Source organism: Rhipicephalus microplus, chromosome 1, assembly GCF_043290135.1.
Source record: "Rhipicephalus microplus isolate Deutch F79 chromosome 1, USDA_Rmic, whole genome shotgun sequence".
NCBI classification, from domain to species: Eukaryota; Metazoa; Arthropoda; class Arachnida; order Ixodida; family Ixodidae; genus Rhipicephalus; species Rhipicephalus microplus.
In genome coordinates, this window is record NC_134700.1 from 24,887,248 (window position 1) to 24,909,604 (window position 22,357).

The 22,357-nt window shown below is 46.3% G+C and overlaps 1 protein-coding gene across 18 annotated transcripts in view; it reads left to right on the top strand.

The window, feature by feature from the left end:
• Window positions 1-22,357, top strand: part of LOC119178120 (uncharacterized) — a 647,314-nt gene that overhangs the window by 118,689 nt on the left and 506,268 nt on the right. For 16 of the 18 annotated variants that reach the window (XR_012894641.1, XR_012894638.1, XR_012894639.1 and 13 more), the window contains 2 exons: window positions 9,923-10,125; window positions 11,326-11,613. The exons of 1 other annotated variant lie outside the window; for it this stretch is intronic. Coding sequence is in view for 11 of the 17 variants with exons in the window: in XM_075891185.1 (XP_075747300.1) it covers window positions 9,923-10,125; window positions 11,326-11,613 (491 nt within the window). In the remaining 6 variants the exon portion in view is untranslated. The remainder of the gene's footprint in view (window positions 1-9,922; window positions 10,126-11,325; window positions 11,614-22,357) is intronic. One more of the 18 variants, XM_075891203.1, reaches the window with a different exon arrangement.

Sequence of the window (22,357 nt, forward strand, 5' to 3'; positions counted from 1 at the left end):
AATCCTCGTAGGTGTTTCAAATGTCATCACTTTAAAAACGAGTCGCAAAGCTGCAGAAGGCACGCGACTTACGCAAACTGTAGCTCCAACGTACACACATCGGACAATTGTACTGCTGCAGCCCGCTGTGCCAATTGCGAAAGAGACCATCCCGCTTACTCACGATCATGCCCTTTCTAAAAAAACAAAAAAAAACAAATTCTTCAACTTGAAGTTAAATTCAATCTGCCTTTTCAAGAGATGCGCCAGCGCGTCTACCTCCACAACAAGCACTCTCCTTCCTTTGCAGATGTGATGCGCCAGGGCGCCGCGCCACATCTTTCCGTGTCTGCAAGTGTCACACAAAGTGTGACCGCGGTCGCGTCATCTGCGCGAAAGGCTGGAGCAGCCTGTGCTGCCCCGCCTCCTGCCAAACAGGTTCAGCAGACTTCAGAGTCGGCCAGACCCCGGAGCACTGCACCTGCAGTTACGTCCGAAACTTCTGTGAATGTGCCTGCTTATCAGGCACAATCCGCCACCTCGCAGGCATTGATAGATACAAGTCCCACTCCTCCGGGGCCTCAGACACCGAAGGATAGGCGCAACTCTTTGGAGCACGCCCAGAAAGAAAAACGTCGAATTACGGTGTGCCCAAAAGACCCTGCAACCTGAAGTAACACTTCTTGTACACACAGAACCAAACATCTTTGAAATGACACGTATATTACAGTGGAGCGTGAGAGGCCTGCTGAGAAACTTCGAAGATATACAAGAACTTTTACACCAACATACACCAAAAGTGGTGTGTGTGCAAGAAACACACTTAAAATTAAGACACACTAACTTTCTACGCAATTCTGTTATTTTTCTAAAAGACCGAGAAGGTGCTGTCGCCTCATTCGGGGCTGTTGCCATAATGGTTAATCAAAGAACAGCCTATACACATTTACCCCTCCAGACATCCCTGGAAGCAGTAGCTGTCCAAGCTGTCATCTGCGACAAATTGGTAACAATTAGCATTATTTACATACCTCCACACCACCAACTGGATAAACACCAGTTTCCGTCACTGATAGCTGAACTTCCAGAACCGTATCTCGTCCTAGAGAACTTTAACGCTCATAGTAGCCTATGGGGTGACTCTCGCTGCGACGCTCGAGGCTACCTTATTGAACAGTTTCTTTTCTTTTCTGCTGCGTGTCTCCTCATTTGAAGAAAGTCAACATACTATAGCCTGGCTAAAAATACCTACTCATCGATAGACCTCAGAATTGTCTCTCCATCACTCCTACCGATACTCTCATGGAAAGTCATAAACAATCCTTACGGAAGTGATTATTTTCCTATAATTCTGAGTGCACTAACACCTTCTGAATCTCCTGCACATTTTTCCAAATGGCTCATAGAAATAGCCGATTGGGACCAATTTTATAAGATAGCTAGCTCAACTTGGGCTGACATATGCGGTTCTAGCATAGATGCATCTGTAGAGCTCTTTACTACTTTTCTTGTTGAAGTTGTGGCTAAGTGCATTCCGCAAACATCTGGACTACCCAGAAAACGGCGCGTTCCCTGGTGGAACAGTGAGTGGGTCAATGTGCGCAAACAACAAAACAAGACATGGAAGCGTCTTCGGGACTCCCCAACCACCAAGAACATTGTCACTCTTAAAAACATCAAGTCACAAGGCAGGAGAACGCGTCGGCAGGCCAGAAGGGTGAGCTGGCAGAAGTTTATCTGGCATCAACTCATATACACATGAGGCAAGAATCTGGAGCATGGTCAGTAGGGTAGTAGGGTAAGAAGCGCACATCTTATTCCTCTAGTAAACACACAAGGTGATGGTTTGGAAGGCCAAGCGAACTCTCTTAGTGCACACTTCGAACGTGTCTCCAGCTCAACCCATTACAGTCCGGCGTTCCAAGGTTACAAAGCAAGAACAGAAAAACAAAAAAAGAACGGAAATCCACAGATTGATGCATACAATGAACCTTTCATTTTAGCAGAGCTAAAAGCATCGCTAAATTGCTGTAACAGGACCGCTCCAGGCTCCGACTCTATAGTGTACGAAATGCTGAAACGCCTGCCCCTGAAACTCAAAAAACCCTCCTATCATTGTATAATGCTGTTTGGTTTTCCGGAGAGATCCCTCCCTTCCGCCTGGAAAGAAGCCATGATTATTCCAATCTTTACACAGGGTAATGACCCATTTTCAGCATCAAGTTACAGGTCCATAGCATTGACGAGTTGCCTGTGCAAGGTCTATCAGAAAATGATAAACAGACAACTGATGCACTTCCTTGAAACAAATAGCCTACTTGACCCATACCAGAGAGGGTTTCGGGAGGCAAAGTCCACTACTGGCCACCTTGTCCGTATCGAGGCACAAATTCATGATGCTTTCATACACAAGCACTTTTTTTTCTTTTTGTGTTCCTAGCTATGGAGAAGGCCTATGACACAACATGGTGCTTTGGTATACTCCTAGACCTGTCACACCTGGGTGTGCGGGGCAGAATGTTGGCAATAATCGAAAGCTACCTGTCTAGTCGGGCATTCCGCGTTCGAGTCGGCAACTTCTTGCGCCTCCTTATCCTACGAAGTATGTTTTATTGTAGATATGTTGCCGACAAGCAGGTCGGTTCAGAGTCCTGTAACCTCTCAGTGGGTGAAAGTCAGGCTCAATTAGGTTTGAACAAGGTCTCTCAATGGGCAGATGAGAATGGTTTCAAACTGAACGTGCAAAAAAGTGCCTGCATCCTGTTCTGCCGGAAGAGGGGCGTTCATACCGATCCTGGGCCTAATATTGGACGCAAAGCTAACCTTCATTCATATATGAAGTATTTAAAGAACAGGTGCCTAAAGACAATGAGTATTCTGAAAGTGTTGTCACTGACTACGTGGGGTAGTGACAGGAAATGCCTGATGGATTTGTATAAAAAGCTCGTACGCACGCGCCTAGATTACGGTGCTGTCACCTATAAGTCTGTGACCCCATCAGCCTTAAAGATGCTCGACCCCGTCCACCATCTAGGCATTCGCCTTTCTACGGGTGCTTTTCGAACTAGCCCCGTAGAAAGCATGTATGATGAATTAAATGAATGGTCGCTCCATCTGCAGAGACGTTACCTGTCCTTTACTTACTACGTCAAGGTTAACGCTGATGAGTAACATCGCGCTCATACCATAATTAATGATGTGTCGAATACTGCCTTGCTCAACAACCGTCCTTCACTGAGACAGCCCTACTCGCTCCGTGCGAGGACCCTCGCTGAGGAAACATGCGTGCCACTTCTAGAGCACCAGTTGATAGCTCCCACAGCATATCCATCACCGTGGCAGTTGCATTAAATAGACTGTAAGGTTACTAAACACGCACCAACTGCACACAAGCGCGCACACTTCCTCGAACTTCAACATAAATACACTTGCCCGGAATTTCTTACAGATGCGTCAAAGTCTCGTACTGGTGTGTCCTATGCAACTGTTGGCCCATCCTTTTCAAAATCCGGTACTCTGCACACGCTAACAAGTATATCTAAGGCGAAAGCCCATGCGATATCTGTGGCCGTCAAGCATATAAAGGAATTACAACTTCCACGTGCGGTTGTGTGCACAGATTTGCTGAGTGTCGTGACAGCTTTGAAAACGCTGAGAAAACATACACATTCGGTCCTTATATCATTTTACCCTCTTTTATGCACTATCTACGCCCTCAAATGACAGGTTATGGTGTGCTGGGTGCCAGGGCAGCGCGAGATCGCTGGAAACGTAGTGGCGGACCAGCTGGCTGGGTCTGCGCACGACCATGCACCCGCCAGTACATTCCTGACCGTCTCTGCAATTGACATGAAACCCTTCCTACGACGGGAGCTCAGAGTATTCTGGCAACACCTGTAGGAGAAGGAAACGGATAATAAATGGCACGGTATCAAACCGAGACTTGAAAATTGGCCAACAGTACCTAGATCCCGCTACACAGAAGTCACACTTACAAGACTACAAATAGGACACACTCACTCAACACATTCACACTTTTTCTCTGGTGGCGATCCGCCATTGTGTGAGAGATGTGGAGAACAACTTACGGCTCTCCGCATCCTTGTGCAGTGCAATGAGCTAGATGACCTGAGAAACAAGCACTTTTTGCTTCACTACCAACAGGAGCTGCCACTACATCCAGCCATCCTGATCGGTAGGGATCCAATTTTTAAAGTCCAATCACTGTTTGCATTTTTAAAAGATATACATAGCTATCAACCCATACACCGAGCTGATCCGTAGCACTACCTCAGTACTGTGGTCGCGGCTGTGGTGGCTACATCTTCAGCATAGTTTTAATGTCATATCAGTTCGCTTTACAGTTTCACTGTTCATATTTCACGCCTCTGTCATGCTTTTAATACTTCTATGTTTTCACCCGCGTAAGTGCGAGGAATTTTAAGGCCCCTACACAGCCACATACCATTTCATTCCTCACATCTGTCTGCATAAATGGCGCTCTTTGGCCATCAATTCGCTCTTGCGCCATTAAGCTCTGCACATTATCATCATTTATGGCTGAAATGGCGGTCCAGAAACCTCGTCGTGTTACTTTTGTGCCAAGAAAGAGCTTACTTTGAAATAAAAGTGCGTTTTAGTGGTCCGCATCGGACTAGCGCAAATTATCCGCCCTTAGAAGGGAATCGCCTAACTTCACTGTCGATTTATTTGATATGTGGGATTCAACGTCCCAGAACCACCATATCAATGTGAGAGACACCGTAGTGGAGGGCTCCGGAAATATCGACCCCCTAGGGCTCATTAACGTGCACCCCAATCTGAGCACACGAGCCTACAACATTTCCGCCTCCATCGGAAATGCAGCAACCGCAGCCGGGATTCGGTCACGCAACCTGCGGGTCAGCAGCCGAGTACCTTAGCCACTAGACCATAACGTCTCTGTTATGGTCTAGTGGTCTCTGTTATGGTCTAGACCATAACAAAGTTGCCCGGCTTTACTGCGCGGTTTCCAACACTAGTAGCAGCAGAGCGAAAGCAGCGGAGCCACAGCAGCAACAACAGCCATTCATGGATTATAGTGCCCATGAAGGAAGGAAACAACTTAGGAGAGGCCTTGACATCACTCGTTGTGGAGCCGCGGTGAAGCCGGAAGTTGGCCTTGTTGACTGGGCAAATTCTCCTCTCTTGTTTACATCCAAATGAAAAGCAGAAGGCGCTGCTCTCTCTTCGGCTGGAAAGCACGTGGCAAGCGCAGCGCGCGTGTCGTGACGATTCAAAACTAATCGAACGGGTCTCAACACTCTGGGCCAGCGTGACACCTTCGGCGACATAATTTCGTCCGAGCATTAACAGCGAGTAACTGCTCGCCGACAACGAAGCAAGTACAAGAGAACGCGCGCTAGATTCACTGACAATGACGAGTGTCTTCCCGTCATTAATTCAGCAACTGTACAGACAATACGATTGGTCGGGCGCCTTCTTCTACGGTTGCATTCCGCCACGCGGTCGACGCAGCGTCCAGCCACTGTGTCCGTGTTCCGCGTGAAACTCACCAGCGTCAGCATTTTACGACCATGTGCCTTTGAGCACTGTGCAAGTGACACTTGAACGCGGTTTCTCTAATGTTGAGATTGCATTGCTGGGGGCGAGTATAGCTATCGGAACAAAAAAGGCATTTTAATACGCCCATGCAAGTTTTTACAGTACATACTGAACACGAGGAGGAGGAGGAGGAGGAGGAGGAGGAGGAGGAAGAGGAGCAGGAGGAGGGCAAGGAATGAAAGGCAGGGAGGTTAACCAGACGCACGTCCGGTTTGCTACCCTGCACTGAGGGAAGAAGTGAGGGGAGAAAAGGAGAAGAGAGAGAGAAGTGAAGGGCAACGTGTGTGTAGATGTGACCTTGTCCATTGCACGCTTATAAGCGGTCGCGTAGTCCGGTCGTCTTTAGAAAACTTAGTAGTGCTCGCGTCGCTTTGCCGGCCTGCGATGCGTACAGCCATGAACCAAAGATCTTCTCTTCGAAGAAAGGTCTACTGTATTCGAAACTACGTATGTACACATGGTACTCATTGCGTGTTGCTGGTCTACATAAACACTCCACATAAACAATCCATGCACGAACACTGTCGGAAAGGTGTGATCGCGACATTTTACTGCATGACCATACAATACGCGTAAGTTTACACCAAGGCTATAGGTCCGCGAAAAAGCGAAACAGCCCTGAGAGCACGCCGCAGAGCGTATGCTGTTTTGTTTGCCCCATACCGGTTTGTTTGTACCATAAATTTGACGTCACCTCCGCCACACTTCTCGCAATGCATTGGGATAGGATTGGGCCTCTTCTCAGTTTTTCCTTCCTCCACGTTTCCTCCACACTTTTCACGTAGTGCGCCGGCTGGGCATGCCCTCTCTTATCTTTCCTTCCTCCATGATCCTGGCATTGGCTTCGAAATAACAGACATGTTTTGGTTGAACTGAGCCCCGCTAGGTGGCAAGACATGTCCAGTTTAACCACGTGAAAATTGAATTTTTGAACAGCTCTCGCCATTTGTCACAGTAACGTCCCACTGTTATTTTTCCCAGGAAGGAAACAGAAACATACAAGCAGCATTTTAATGCGTCTCTTGAGGCACGGAATGCTTTTTGTTTAGTGCAGCTAGATCTATTTTTGTAATTATTTGTAGGCGGTTCGTCTGACTTCATGGGGATCATTTTGAGAATGTCCTACTCAATCGCATGTAGTTTTTTGCATTTACCTCAAGTTCTCGGTAAGTAGGGCACGAATGTTGATAATATTGTAGTTTTAGATGTTGTCGTATACATTGTGCTTTCACTCTGACGTAAGTGGTTATTTGAGTTTAGTGTCCCTTTAAAAAAGTCACCTGCAAAAACAGAGCTTGGCTTCACCGTGTAACTGTGGTTGCTAACCAGGCAAGGTGGCAGACCAATGCACTACTGTGCTCCTGTGGGAGCATATGCAGTTACTCTACCTAGATGTATGGATGTTATGAGCGTCTCCTTTATAACAAGGTGGTGACATGTGTGCTCCCAGGCTTGCAAAAACAAATGAAAAGAAAACTTTGTTTTTGTGTACGCCTCGCGCCTTATCTATTTCGATTATATTGATCTTACTATAACCAAAAATTCATTTATGTTCCATATCTGCCTCTTCAGGCAGAGTTACCTCATTTTTTCGCTATTTCTGCTCTTTATCTCTACTTTTATGCCACCAATATTCTAACCGTCTCTTACTTGCTTATATCACGGACGTGGTCAGGCCATCCCGCCGCAGCAATTGTGACTGCAACTACGGCCGGCACGCATTCTCCCATAGAAAGCCACCAGACGTGGCAGGTCGTACCATGTGATATTTCACACAGTGGCCGTGCCGTAACATTTAATTGTATTCGCCATGGCCACGAGCTATATTAGGTAGCGCACGCCATGCAATTCAGGATCGATACGGGAGGAATATCGACTCACATGGAGGAAAGAATAAACTGAGGAGAGGTAGTTACGTCACGTTTCGTGAAGCCGGAAGTAGATAAGAGTAGAGAACTCTTCCTCTCGATTGTAAGCACGCCTCGGCGGCTCGCGCATGTGCAACGGGCGCTAGCAAGACGGCGGCGAGCCCACCTTGTCCCAGAAACACCCTGCAGAAACACGTGACTTCCATCACACTTTTCGCTCTGCAGCTCGCGTTGTGAGGGTCTCTCCTTAGCTTTTCTTCCTCGATGTCAACCCATGAAAGGATAAGACGCGCGGACGCACGCCTGTGCCGCTTTCATCGGATGAATGCTTGATCGTGGAATGGATGTATATTGGACCAAAGTACTTTTCCAAACGATAGGAACTGCTAAATGTTCGCTACCTGATTTCTTGCCGCAGCGCGAAAGGGGGTGGTGTCCGCTGATCTACCGTGCGTCAACGATGCCTTGCGTAATTCTGCGCGTGCGTCAGAAACCTGCGTGAACTCCATGGGACGTATGAATTTAACGGCACTACGAGATAATTTGTGCCGAGCCTGCCTGACGGATTTGCCACTGTAGCAGGCCACTAACGAGCAGTGCACCGTCGCGGCTGCACGGAATCGGACGCTTAACGTAGCGATGGTTTGCAAACATATTACGCCCTCGTTATTACTTGCCCTGTAAGCACCATGAAATTGCTTCTTCAATGGAACTCAAGCACTTAACTTCCTGTTCGATAGCGCTTGTGCCACAGCCATGATCAGACTCCAACAGCGCGTAGTTCACTGCACTAGGATGTTACAGGTTCTATCAGCGCGATCGCAACAAGGGTATTGAAACAAATAGAACAAAACAAGATGTCAGAATTAATGTGAAATTTCAGAATAAACAAACAAATTGTAAGAACAGTGAAAATTCTTCGAACAACAATGTCGTACTGACGACATTGTTGTTCGGAGATGAGAAAGAGAAGGAGAAGGTAACTACTTTAATGACGCCAAAAAGGGATCAGGTGAGGGAGGGAGATGGGCAAGTGCAGAAGTTCGCAGAGGAGCGTAGACTGTAGCCGTAACTGCAATTTTCACTGCTCTAACCATTTTGCTTCGCTGGTCGAGCTCGAGCATGTTGGCGGCATACAGCGCTCCTTAATATCCACTTTAATTGGGCTACATGCAATGCACAAGAAAAACTATGCTTTCATTTTGAGCTCACTGAAGGATATTACACAATAAATATAATCAAAGTGACTTACGAGCATGAAAACACATTAACGCACAAGGGGACGTGAAGTGCAACTCACTGCTCGTGAGTTAGCAGCTGATCGTTCATCGTCATTGTCAATCTCGGTGCATTCTATATCCTGTGAAAAATGCTTGACGTAAAGTCGGTTTCTTCAAACAGCACTGCTGAAAGTGATCTGAGAAATTTTCTCCACCTAACTACTTTGATAACGCTAACAACGGGTCACATCACCATGCACAACGCGAACACGGTGCCCCTCATCACATTTCAGTTTGACACCCGGTAAGAAGTGAAGCGCTTGCAGTGCGCTGCCATCTATAAACGAACGCAAAAGTCACGCGACGCCGCGTTGACCAAGGTTCGGAAGAGCAAATCGCAAGCCTGCGATACTTCGCGCCTACGAAGAATGTTATGGGATTCATGCACTACAACAGAACTGACGAATGCTGTACGCACGTAAGCAGAGGTGAGTTTCTACTGCAAAGGTCATGCCATATCCAACGTGGCTGCAGAAAATCTTGCGAAGCTGATATACATATTCTGCGGGCTATATTCAAACGCGGAATTTGCCTCACAATTACGTGAAAACTTCGCGTTTCGCAAGATTGAATCAAATTATTCGCGTCACGGACGGTCTGGTATACTCACTGATGCACAAAACATACAAGGCGATTTGTGTTCGTTCCTTGAGTGTCTTCTCACTAATAATCATCGAGAGGACGCTCCTGAATTCCGTTAAGTGGCGTGACAGCCTACGAACAATACGAATAGAGACAACATTTTGCAGCCACTGTCGAAAATGACCACACGCATTGGCCGGTTATGCTAGTCAAAGTGAACAGTGGTGGCTGCGCACAGAGACATGCTGGCAGATCAACCTGTACCGAGGATCCGTAGGGGTGGCAGAGGAGTTTAGCATTTCCGTCCCTGTGTGAGAGCAGCCTGCATCAATCTCGGACTGATCCTTTGCAGCACAATTAATCTGAACCCTGACTCCTGGGGGGGGGGGGGGGCATTGGTGCATGTTGAGTCTAACGTGACAGAAAACTGCAAGAAGCAGTGCTCTGTACGTACGTAAGCTTCTTTCTCGTAGCTTCCTGTTCCGTCTAGGCACGCTGTTCCACGATCACAATAACGTTATTCACACCATACCTAGACGACGTGAACAAAGTGCTGCTGGTGTGTTTTCAATGTCCCCTGAGCGTGGTATGTGATATCGACCATCGCAGGCAACCCACTGATGAGCGTTTCTGACGTGTTCGCTGGTATGTTCTTCGAGCCAGCACGGCTCGAGGGTCATGGCCCTCATAATGTGCGTATCACCTGGTCCCGGCCTGAGAGCACAATGGACGACAACATTGAGCGCGCACTGGTCTACGTGATCTTTCTGAGGGGGCTCTTCGACGATCAGCGCTGGGAGGACGTTGCACAGGTGCGGATCAGCAGCTTTTGAGTGCATTTTGAGCTTGATTTCTTAAAAAGTGACACGATTGGGTCTCTTAAGAGTGCAAAAAATGAATTCTTTAAATTGTTTAAATTGTACGAGCAGATCGATCTAAAAGCAGAAACAAAAACAAGAAGTCACAATACGCGTGGAGAGACAGCACACAGACATGCGTGCGAAGTGCCCACTTTTGTTGTTCATTATGACTTATGGTCTGAATTTTTAATGATACTGTTTGTCCACGTCGTGACTGTTGAACAGCTGCAGACAGGTGCCATCGAATTGGACAGAACGAACCAATGTGACAAGCATGTTGACGCATGATGTATGTCAGCACCACAGTTGGCGGGACGAGCTTTAATGGATGTTACTCCACAAATGAGACATTAAATTAGCTCAAATAAAACGCAGGCGTCGCCACGCAGGTTACTATGTAGTGCATCTCATTTCATGTCTTTTCGTGCTGGCTAATGCCTCAGGTGTGTGCCTCAAATTATCTCTTTTACATGAGCTGGTAAAACTAGTGACCAGTTTATTTATAGTCTGGCCCCATCACCCATTAGGTGGGTGGCGTGCTGCGCAAGCACGAAGGAAGGAAGAAGAAAAGGACAGCAAGAATCTTCTTTCGTGCTTCTGCAGGACGTTACTCGTTCAGTGATTTAACCAATTAGCCTGCAAAAAAGTCTTATTGGAATCTTAAACAAACCTTAGCTTTCTGGAATTGATGAAGGATGAATCAGCACATTGGGAACCGAAATTGGCACACACTGTCACTAGTCCACGAGGATAGACTTCCTACACGAGTAGTCAAAGCAGAACACAAGCGACAATGTAATTAGGAATTATTTCGCAATCCCACATAGTTACAACTATTGCCGATGCATTTCGATGGAGGTTTGAAGGTTTGTACTCTCAAATCACTACAGAGAACATATTACTCATTGAAATACATTACTGGATTAGTACGTTTCATCTCTCTTGATGACTGCTGAAATGCATGATTGACCAATGTGATGAGCCCACGTGTAGCAGAATAACAATTCGGCGAGCCTGATCACTTGCAGCAGCTCCATTTTAAACTGGACCTCTTTGGAGGCTCTACTCTTCACTCATAAAGCTGCATTGTTAGATTCATATTTTATGTAGTTGCCCTACAGCGCTCACTTTTCTTCTCGTCCCCAAACGCAGACACAGTACCTAAACGCAACTGTACGCCGCAGCCAACTCAAGCAGGCCTCGGAAGTGAAGGTCATCGCGCTCTCGCCATATGGCGTCTTTGCTCACACTCAAGTGGGCTTAGACCTGGACTTGGCGGCTTATGACTCTCTGCAGGCGGACGACTCCATCACCAGTGCCCTTCCTATCTTTGCTGCTCCGAATGTTGTCGAAATCAAGCACTCTAGCGGATACCGAGTCGAGGTCGACATCGCATGGGAATTCGGACTCTCGCTACAAGCCAAGGACGTCAAGTATGAGGTGCGACCAGGCTCCACTAAATCCAGTTTCACAAGATTGTGTTTGCTTGTCGCGCTTGCTCCTCAGGGGCGTGACCATACCCTAAGGTCCCTAGATGGAACAAGTTTCCAAGGTAGCGTCACTCATTGTTCTCGAGCCGTCCTCCTCACTCTCTCGATTACTCCTCTTTTTCTCTATCATCCACGTCTGTAATTGGTGCTTTCCTTGCACGTGATCTTGCAAGTGGCTGGTGGTGTTAGTTATTCTTATGCAAAACGTTCAAAACGAGTACGCATGCACATATGGCTCCAGCCGGATTCTTACCATGACCAAAGATAAAATCGTAGCAAGGACATAAACTGAAGAGGAGGAGTGTTTCAGTGTGTTCCAAGTCGACCACGATTGTTTCGCTGTGCTCGTTAAATGCAAAATCCGTGTTTTTCAACAATGCTGCGTTGCCGTAAAACAACAGAAAACGGTTTCGCTCTATTTAACTTACCTTGTGCTATCCGAAATGAAGCACGCCGTGAAGTATAGCTATGAAATGTTTCACGCGAACGCTGTCGTGTAACTCCGTCAGCATACGTCCACGCGGATCTGCGAAGCGAGTTTATTTGTCGGTTTTTATTTAAACGCTGCAGGCACCCGTCCAATGCACGCCTAGTGCACGCCAGTTGGTAAAAATACTTGTGTGCATATGCACGTACACAGAGCAGCTGCAGGAATTAATCAACGCTCCTTCAGAAACATTTTACGCTTGACCAGTTCACCCATGAGCCGAAACGCGCTCCTTCGAGACACCTAACCAGTAGAACTCTCACTTTTCAAGAAGTCCGAGCGGCACATCAGAATCACCTGGCATCACAATTGTCTAAATGGGCAAATTTAAAAAGAAACCCATCATCGCAGGGCTGCTAGTCAAGCGATCGTACCAGTATGCCGTAGTTTTGTTTTGCATGTGCGCAAGCCGGCTTTATACACTTGTTCAATGTCGAGCCCTGTGGCCACTGACAGGATCCAGCAAGAAGCGCATTTACTGTGTCAAAGCACGAACAAGACACATTCGGAGAACTGGACGAACTACGATGAACGACGCGAGACGCCATGGCTAGTGGTGTAAATTATAAAACTGCACAACAATGCCAGTTAAGTAACACACATCCCGCTTGCTCTTGTGTTGTACCGTCTATGTTCATAAAGGTAACCGCTTATTCTACGACTCATTTCGTCCTATTTTGTTTCATTCGCATCTATTTATCATAGCAACTGAACCCAAACATTCGCTTTTTGATGAAAGTTTTGAACCTTCTAGGGGGCGCTCCAGGAACGTAGGTGCGGAGGAAAAAGAAAGGTGTCGCTAACTTTGAAACTTGTTTCATCGACCTTAACATACCCTACAGAGTCACGCTATCTCGTGGCAAAAGTGTTTATGCAATGCGGATAAGTTAGTGCTGGTTTATGGTGTTGAACAGCACTTGAAATTATAGGAAAAGGAGCACAAGACAGGCGCTGTCAGGCTCCTGAACGAAGCTTTGAACAGGGCCTTTTTAGGGACGACACTCAATGCATTCTGATCAGTCGATCATTTTTCTCGTTAACGCTAGGCAGGTGGTTCACTTTTTTTAAAGGTTTTTGAAGGCCAAGGCAACTGCGGTGCGACATAATAAAAATAAATTGTAGTATCTGCAGGGATGCTTCTTTAGCACGAAAGTGTTCAATGCCGCGTTTAACCAAGACTTCAGCGACGTATTTTTGTCACGGATGTCGCAGTACACCAAGACTTCATAACGTTTTCTATCACAGATGCTGGGGTTCACCAAGACTTCAATGACGTATTTCCGTCATAGATATGACGTTGGAAAACTAATGCTTACAAATGAATAAGAAAAAGTTGCACCATCTCCCGCTAAAGGAGACCATGCTTGCATGCGAAGCAGCGGGCGCTAACGCCTACACTGGCGGCGGCATTGACGCTGGCGTTCATCGGAGCGTTGCGCAAGACATGATGATGCAACGTTTTTATTTATCAAAAACAGGAAACAAAAAGGGATGGGCGAATGTCAAGGGTGGTTTCCCCATTCCAGGACACCAGTGGCCGCTGCAGCTCACCAGGCTTGATCCAGGAGACCCTTTTGGGTATTCAGGTCAGGTCGGGCGAGGATGGCTTCCCAAGGCTCCCCCAGTAGCGTGATTATCAGAGGCGACTGAACCTCCATAGGCTTGTGCCGGCAGTCCCTTGTGACGTGTTGCAACGTCGGTTGTGACTCGCACCACGGACATTGATTTACATGTGCATTCGGGTTTATGTAATGCCACCTTTCCAAATGTAGATAAGTGTTAACCTGAATTTGTCTTAGCTGGCAAGTTTTGTCAACTTTAAGCCATTTGTGCAGTAGGACATACCGCTTTCTTGCCTTGTGTTGAAGCTCGAGTATATCGCTAGCAGTGCAAGGTGCATACTGATTATCATTGTTGTTGTTCACTTAGTTGCTCAAATCACGAGCGAAACTGTGCGCCAGCGCATTACCCGAGATACCCTCGTGACCTGAGTACCAAATTTAGCATGGTCATGTATCAGCCTGTCACCTAGTATTTTCAAGGCACCACGGAGAAACATTCTGCAGGCTTCCTGGGAATCAGACAAGACTATGCGGAGGCGTTCTCTGCCTCTATAGTTCGAATAGCTAGCGCAATTGCCGCCGCCTCCGCCGTCGCTGTACAGGTTCTTTCAATTCATGCTACGACAGTTTTAGCAGTATGAGGCATTGATTGAACTGCTACTATAACGCAGCTCTTGATCGATTTACCGGCATCGGTGTGTTCTACTTCATGGCTTTCACCAAACTGTCTCTGAAGCTGGCAAGCTCTACCTTGTCTGCTTGCCCCGTGGTACAACTTACTCATGTTTCGCGGAATGGGCAGATGGTTATGTGTTGGCATGTTCCCTAACCAAGGTAGTAATGTTCTCCCGGCAGTATTGTGGTCTAGTGGGGTATCCCAAGCGAGTGAGGGTTTCTCTGCCTACCTTTGTAAGGCATAGTCGTTCCTTTTGCAAGAGAAGTGTTGCCGCAAGCTCTTCAAAAGTGAACACACCAAGCGCTTCCACTTTGTCATTAAGTGAATTAGGCGGTATCCCTAAGGAAGCTTTGCACGCTGCCCGTATTATCAAGTCAATCTCTTTAATTTCCGTTGCTTTGCGATCCTGAGATGGTAGTCCGTATGTGACTCTACTAAGGATGAAGGCTTGTACCAAGCGTAGAGTTTCTCCTTCGTTTAGCCCTTTGCCCCTTCTTGTTATTCTGTGAATCGTTCGAGCGATGTTCTTCACTGTACCTTTCAGCATTTTGATGTATAACTTGCTCTTTTGTTGTTTTGCAGCCATAAACCTAATATTCTCATCGTTTGTCTCTCCGGCAGCGTTTGATCTCCTATGCTTAAGTGTATGGCTGATTTGTTTCTATAATTTCTGCCATGAACGTGGATAAATTCTGAATTATCTGGTGCACTTGTCATTCCATTATCCTCAGCAAACGGCTGGACGGTGTCGGTCGCTTCTCGTAAAGTATGCTTATTCTTCCCCACTGAGCCTTTATTGACCCACAGAGTGATATCATCGGCATAGAGAGCGAATTGGGGGTCGGGAATTCGCTCCAGCTGCTTTGCTGTTCGATTCATCGCTGTATTAAAGAGGAGTGGAGAAAGGACTGCGCCTTGCGGTGTGCCTCTATTTGGCATTGAAAATTTTTGCTAGCGTATAATCTCCGTGCCAATGGTTGCTGTGCGGTTGCAAAGAAATGATTTGATATAGCAAAATGTTCGAGCACCACAATTCAATGATTGAAGTTCTTCCAGCACAAGTCAATGAGAGATTGTATCGAACGCCTGCCTCCAATTCAGCGCTGCGACAACGTTCTCCCCTTCAGTGGTTACATTCCGAATCCCTTCATCGTTTATTCGGAGGAATATATCCTGCGTAGATAAATGCTGTCTGAATTTATACATGTTATGAAACAGATAATTCTCACTTTCTATACATTCAGAGAGCCTGCTGTGCACAACCATCTCAAAAAGCTTGCCTAGGCATGATGTCAAACGATGTGGGGTGAAGTTTGTGGAGCATTTTATCCTTTTCAGGTTTTGGAATAAGAAATATGTCAACAATGACTCGGGTGCGCTCATCTCTGTGTTTGTACAGCGTCGCTGTGTCCTTGAAAAGAGGCGCGGAATTGCACTCAGTGCAGTGCAGAGCAAGAAAACCATCTTTCTCTCTTCTAACATTGTTAGCGTATTCTCTAAGCCGATCGTTCAGACACCTTCCGGTCGTTCCGACATAATGAGCACCGCATGAAAGGGGGGTCGCGGGAAGTTGTCTATAGCCCCCCCCTTTCATGCGGTGCTGTTTGATAGATCTCTAGTTCGGACTTCTTAATCATGCCGATTCTCCACATATCGGTCTCATCTTTCTTCACCTTCTTCTTAACCAATAATTCTTTTGTGCTTGGCCCCCTGCTGTTTTCTAAGTATTTGCCAGTCAATGTTCTGGTTCGCTTCCTCCATTTTGTATCGACAGTCTTCCTAGCCTTGCTTCCTTCATAGCCTTCCTCCCATATACCTTCCTAGCCAAATGCTCCCTCATTTTTCTCAATGTATTCTCAAATTTTATCTTGCTGCTAACTTCCCTGCCCTCAAATGATGTCCATCCCTTATCACATTGTACTCCCTGATTTGGTGTATTGCCGTGAGCTCCTAAGGCAAGCCTACCTACTGCACGTTGCTTGATTTCTAATCTTGCTTGAACTACTGATCTCATTCACAAGACTGCGTTGCTGAACGTCAGACCAGGAACCATGACCCCTTTCCATATTCCTTTCACAACATCATAGCTATTGTAACTCCACAGTGCCCTGTTTTTCATTACCGCTGCATTCCTGTTATCTTTAGTCGTCACGTATGTTTCGTGTTCCCTTAGGTACTCGGCCCCATTGCTTATCCATGCGCCCAGATATTTGTATTTATCTGTTATCTCTAGCGTGACCTCCTGTATTCTAAGCTCACTACCTTCATTGTCATTAAGAATGATGACTGCTGATTTTTCCTTACTGAATCTGAAATCTAACCTATCTTCTGCATTACCGCAGAGGTCCACAATCTCTCCAAATCTTCCTTGTTGTCGGCAATTAGCACTATATCGTCTGCGTACATCAATGCTGGTAGTGCCTGTTCAAAGAGTTTTCTCTGTTTGACAAAGGAGAGGTTGAAGCCCAGTCCACATCCCTCTAATTTGGCCTCTAATCCTTGTAGGTACATTATGAATAATAAGAGTTACAGAGGACACCCTTGCCTAAGCCCCCGTTTTACCTCTGCAGGCTTGGATGCCTGTTTTTCCCACTTTATAGTTACCTTGTTACCTTTATAGATATCCTCTAAAGATTATTGACTCCATCTTCCACGCCTAGATTGTCCAGTATTCCCCCCACAATTCCTCTTGAACCACGCTATCGTACGCTTCCTTGATATCCAAAAATGCTAGCCACAGGGGCCTGTGTTTCTTTTCTGCTATTTCGATGCACTGCGTCAGTGAGAACAAATTGTCTTCCAATCTCCTGTGTTTCCAAAACCCATTCTGCAGTTCCTCCACCACCCCCTCATCCTTTATCCATGCCTGCAGTCTTTCCTTTATAATCTGCATCACCTGCCTGTAGACCACTGATGTCGCTGTTATAGGACGGTAGTTGTTTATGTCAGCTTTCTCCCCCTTTCCCTTATAGATCAGCCTCATCCTGCTAAGTTTCCATCCACTGGAGACTTCATCGATTATTGCTTTGCTCACTGCTTCTCTCAAAGTCTGCTTAGACTTCGTACCCAATGTCTTTATCAGCATAATTGGAATGCCATCTGGGCCTGTTGATGTACTACTAGGAACACTTTTCTCAGCTTCTTCCCACTCTCGTTGTGAAAATGGAGTCATTGCGCCACTTGATTCATCATTGTCTATTGTGGTGCATAAAGCACTTCTTTGTTGAAATTTTTCTGTCGCCCTTGCTCTTATATATTCATTAGCTTCATCCCCTTCTAGCCTAGCACCTTGAGCGGTGGGTATAAACCTCTGCTCTAGGCTCGCCTTATTTCTTAGGGAGTTTAGAATGTTCCAAAATTTCGCAGATGCCTTTCTATCTTTTTTATGTACTTCTGCCAACCACTGAGCTTCCTTTCTTCTAATCATTTCAATCATCGGAATAGATGCATCCCTTCTACAGCCAGAAAAGTTTCCCATTTTCTTTCAACATCATCTGTCGGTTCACCCCGCTGCTTAGCATGTCTTTGTTTCGTAGAGGCTTCCTGACGTTTTGCTATGGCTCTCTTAACTTCCTCATTCCACCAACTCTTGGGTTTGTGTCTTCTTTGCCGGCGTGACTTGTCACGTGATTTAGCAAGCTCTAGCTCAAACAGTCTTATTATATTCGTGTATGTCGACACTGTTTTATTATCCTCAGTGTTTACTTTCTCAATTTTTATAGTGGCTATTTCAATTTGCTTTTCTGAATAAAAATTTTCCTGTAGCTGCTCATCGTGTCTCCTTCCCACTTTCACTGCTCTTCCTAAACTTAGCTTGATACGTTTGTGAACACTACCCAGATTTCTGGAGCCACCTTCATGTATATGCATTCCCCCGAGCTTACCATACATCCTATGTGACATCAGTGCGTAATGTATACTTGACTGCAGCCTTCCCACTTCTCGTGTTAATTGCCCTTCACACTTCTCAGTACTGTTGCAAATGATCAAATCGTGCCTTTCACACATATTCATGATCACTTTGCCTGTTGAGTTAGTATACCATCTATATGGTGTACTAACTCAAGTTTCTTGATTGCTGTTGTTGTCGACGACTCACTGGTTACTTAAAACATTAGAAGCTTCTTACGCCACGATGCAACCGAATCACCATTGCGAAGACTGCGGGCTGTACACATGTAGATTGCAGTAGATTCCTTTGATGCAAAGGCTATGGCGCTAACAGCCGTATCAGCAAATAACGCCACGCCACACCTCAGGGCACCTACATGAAAGCCGTTTATTTAGGCTCCCCATACACAAAACACTTCGCACTCCCCTCGATAAAACTCATTACCTTCATACCTACACAATGACAAATGACAAGTCTGTGAGTGACACAGAGGAGTAACTTCGATCACGCGGCCTCCATTTGGCGGGCTCATTAATCCGACAGGGTGCGCAGCATGGAAGCGTAATGGAGGCAACAAAACGCGCCTTCTCCGCCTGCTTTCGTCTCTCCTATGGGGGAGTCTCGCAATGACGTTTCTTTTTTCTCTTTTTATTGTCACTTCAGTTCAATGTCGCTTGGCAAAGCATAGCCAGTTGAAGCCAATCGCTTTTTCAATGCCTTCATATGTGACGGTGAACTGTAGGTCACGTGACCCCGATCTGTTTAGGTGCAAAGAAACTCTCCAAGGTTTTTCACGCAGATCCTGCTTCTATAGAAACGGCCGCGTCAGCTGGAGCACCTGGCCAATTGTCGCATACTGAATTATTGACATGTGTTGTTTAACGTCTAAAAACCACCATATGATTATGAGAGACGTCGCAGGGCAGGAATCCGGAAGTTTCGACCACTTTGGGTTCTTTACGTGCACCCAAATCTGAGCACACGGGCCTACGACATTTCCGTCTCCATGAGAAATGCAGCCGCCGCAGCCAGGATTCGATGCCGCCACTTGCGAGTGAGCAGCCGAGTACCTTAGCCACAAGATCACCATGGTGGGGTGATTGTCTCATACTATCACGTCAAAGCTGCTCAGCCAAACCTGTGCAAGAAAGCCAGACATCGGAGCGTGCGTGCTGGTACCGTTGGACTACATCACTGACTGGATCCTACCGCCCTACTTGTCCACAGCATACATAAGAAGACCAGGAAGCCATTGACACTTCAGTGACATATCGGCTGGCCATCCGTCAACATCATGACGTACCTTCTTGCGTTTTTCACGCCGCATGGTTAGTAAAACGCATGCAACCATGAAGATAGTTATAGCGCGAGAACAAAACGACGACACAGAGACAAGAAGGACACGAAAGACACGAGCGCTAACTTCCAACTGAGTCTATTGCGCAGAGCACGAAAACGTATAAAGGAGACAGTAACCGTGTGATAAAAACCATACGGCACAAAGAGCAGAACAAGAGTAAGAGAAAAACAAAGACAAAAAACAAAAGCACAGAAAAACGGCACAGAAAACTTTATAAGAAAACGAAACAGAAGTGATTAAAAAGACATGATTGAAAAGACTGTAAAGTGTTCAGGATGTAGGGTGGGTTTGAAAGTGGACCCAATAATAGAAGCGGATGAAGAAGAGGCTGACGCGAAGTGTAGACAATGTGAGGTCGAGGAAAAAATGGAGAAAATGATAGTTGTCCATAGTGACTTGCTGATGAGAATCACAGAGCTCGAGACTGCGTTGGTGACAGAGCAAGAGAAAACGAGGGCAATGGGAGAAAGAATGAATTCCGCCGAGAAAGCGCTAGCGAAGCTGAACAAAGAAGCGACCTACCGATAGAACAGTAGGGAACCGGCAACCAGAACAGCGGAGAAGGAAGAGCAAGCAAGTTCGGAAAAAAACAGGTGCAGCCGGTTCAATTGTCGCAAGGCCCAGCTTCAGTGAAGAATTGGTGGGGCTGGAAGGAGACAAAGCAGCCGGCGTCACAGGTGCAAGTAACCCCCAGGTGCAGGACGCTCCAGATGAAAAGTCACAGCAGGTGATAACCGCCGGGGACTCGAATTTAAATCAATGCACAGAAGCCATGAAAAAGAGGGTAAGAGGTGACAAGAGGGTTGCAGTAGGGGCGTTCCCAGGACGCAAGCTGGAAGGAGTCATGAAGCAAGCGAGCGCAAAACTCAAAACTACAGCTGATAGACGAAACCTCGTGATGATTTCAGATGGTTTCAACGATGTCTTAAATGAAGATACAGCAGGACTAGCAACCACACTGGCGAAAGGCGTCGGTGACATGCGCGCCACTTCTCCTCGAGTACAGGTAGTGATATGCACGATACCGGAGGTACCGGTGCGTGATGGCAACCTGCAAAGAGCGGTTGTCAACGCAAACCAAGAGATATGGCGGATGAGTCGAGAGAAAGGCTATGAGGTGGTGGAAATAAACAGTGAGGTGTATAGGTGTGGCGGTTTTTCACAAGACAGAATTCACTTCAATGGGCGGCGAGGTCATGAGGTGGGTTGGTAACTTGCAGGACACGCAGTAGCTTTTTTGAGGGGCAAGCGGTCCCTTCGGGGTGCAGTATAGCTAGTAACAGGGAAAACAACCAGGGAGACTGTTTGACAGGTGGTATGGACAGATACGATTCCAAAGTGGCACCAGTATCTATGATAGGTAGAGTCAAGGGCAGAAATAAACGTAGCCACTAGCGCCGAGCCAATTCGGACATAGGGTATATTAACATGCAGGGTAGTAGGAACACGCTGAAGTGAAAAGAGATAGAAGAATAACTAAGGGAGGAGAGGCCGATGGTATACGGTTTTGTAGAAACACATCTCAGGGACATGGAACAACCTCCTAAAAATGCAGACTACGCATGGGAATATTGTAATAGAACAGAAGGCAGCAGAAAGGGGGGTGGTATTGGGGCATTCATTCATAAAAGTACAGACTGGCAAAGGGTCAAGCAGGAGTGCAAGGAACATTTATGGCTGAAAGGGAAAGTGGCAGGGAAAGTGACACTTCTTGGCTTCGTGTACTTGTAAACGGGAGCAGAGGCCAGAGAGGAAAAGCAGGCAATAGTAAAGTGTTTATCAAATGACATTCAGGAGTTAGGAGGAGAGTGCGAGATAATTATACTAGGAGACATGAATGCGCACATAGAAGATATAGATGGGTATACCAACCCGACAGGCAAAATGATCATGGATATGTGTGAAAGGCTTGATTTCATCATTTGCAAAAGCACCGAGAAGTGTGAAGGGCAAATAACGTGGGAGGTAGGAAGGCTGCAGTCGACGATAGATTACGCTCTGACGTCACATATGATGTATGATAAGCTCAGGGGAATGCACATAGATGAAGGTGGCTCCAGAAGTCTGGGTAGTGATCACAAACGTACCAAGCTAAGTTTTGGAAGAGCAGTGAAGGTGGGAAGGACACAGATGAGCAACTACAAGAAAATTTTTATTCAAAAAGGCAAATTGAAATAGCCAAATTGAGAAAGTAATCACTGAGGATAATGAAACAGTGTGGACATACGCGAATTTAATTAGACTGTTTGAGCTAGAGCTTGCTAAGGCACGTGACAAGTCACGCCGGAAAAGAAGACACAAACCCAAAAGTTGGTGGGATGAGAAAGTTAAGAGAGCCATAGCAAAACGTCAGGAAGCCTCTAGAGAACACAGACATGCTAAGCAGCGGGGTCAACCGACAAATGATGTTGAAAGAAAATGGGAAATCTTTCTAAGCTGTAGAAAAGATGCGTCCCTTCTGATCAATGAAAAGATTAGAAGAAAGGGAGCTCAGTGGCTGGCAGAAGTACATAAAGAAGATAGGAAGGCAGCTGCGAAATTTTGGAACAGTCTAAACTCCCTAAGAAATGAGACGAGCCTAGAGCAGAGGTTTTTAACTACAGCCCAAGGGGCTAGGCTAGAAGGAGACTAAGCTATTGAATATATAAGAACAAGGGTGACAGAAAAGTTTCAACAAAGAAGTGCTTTATGCACCACAATATACAAGGATGAATCAA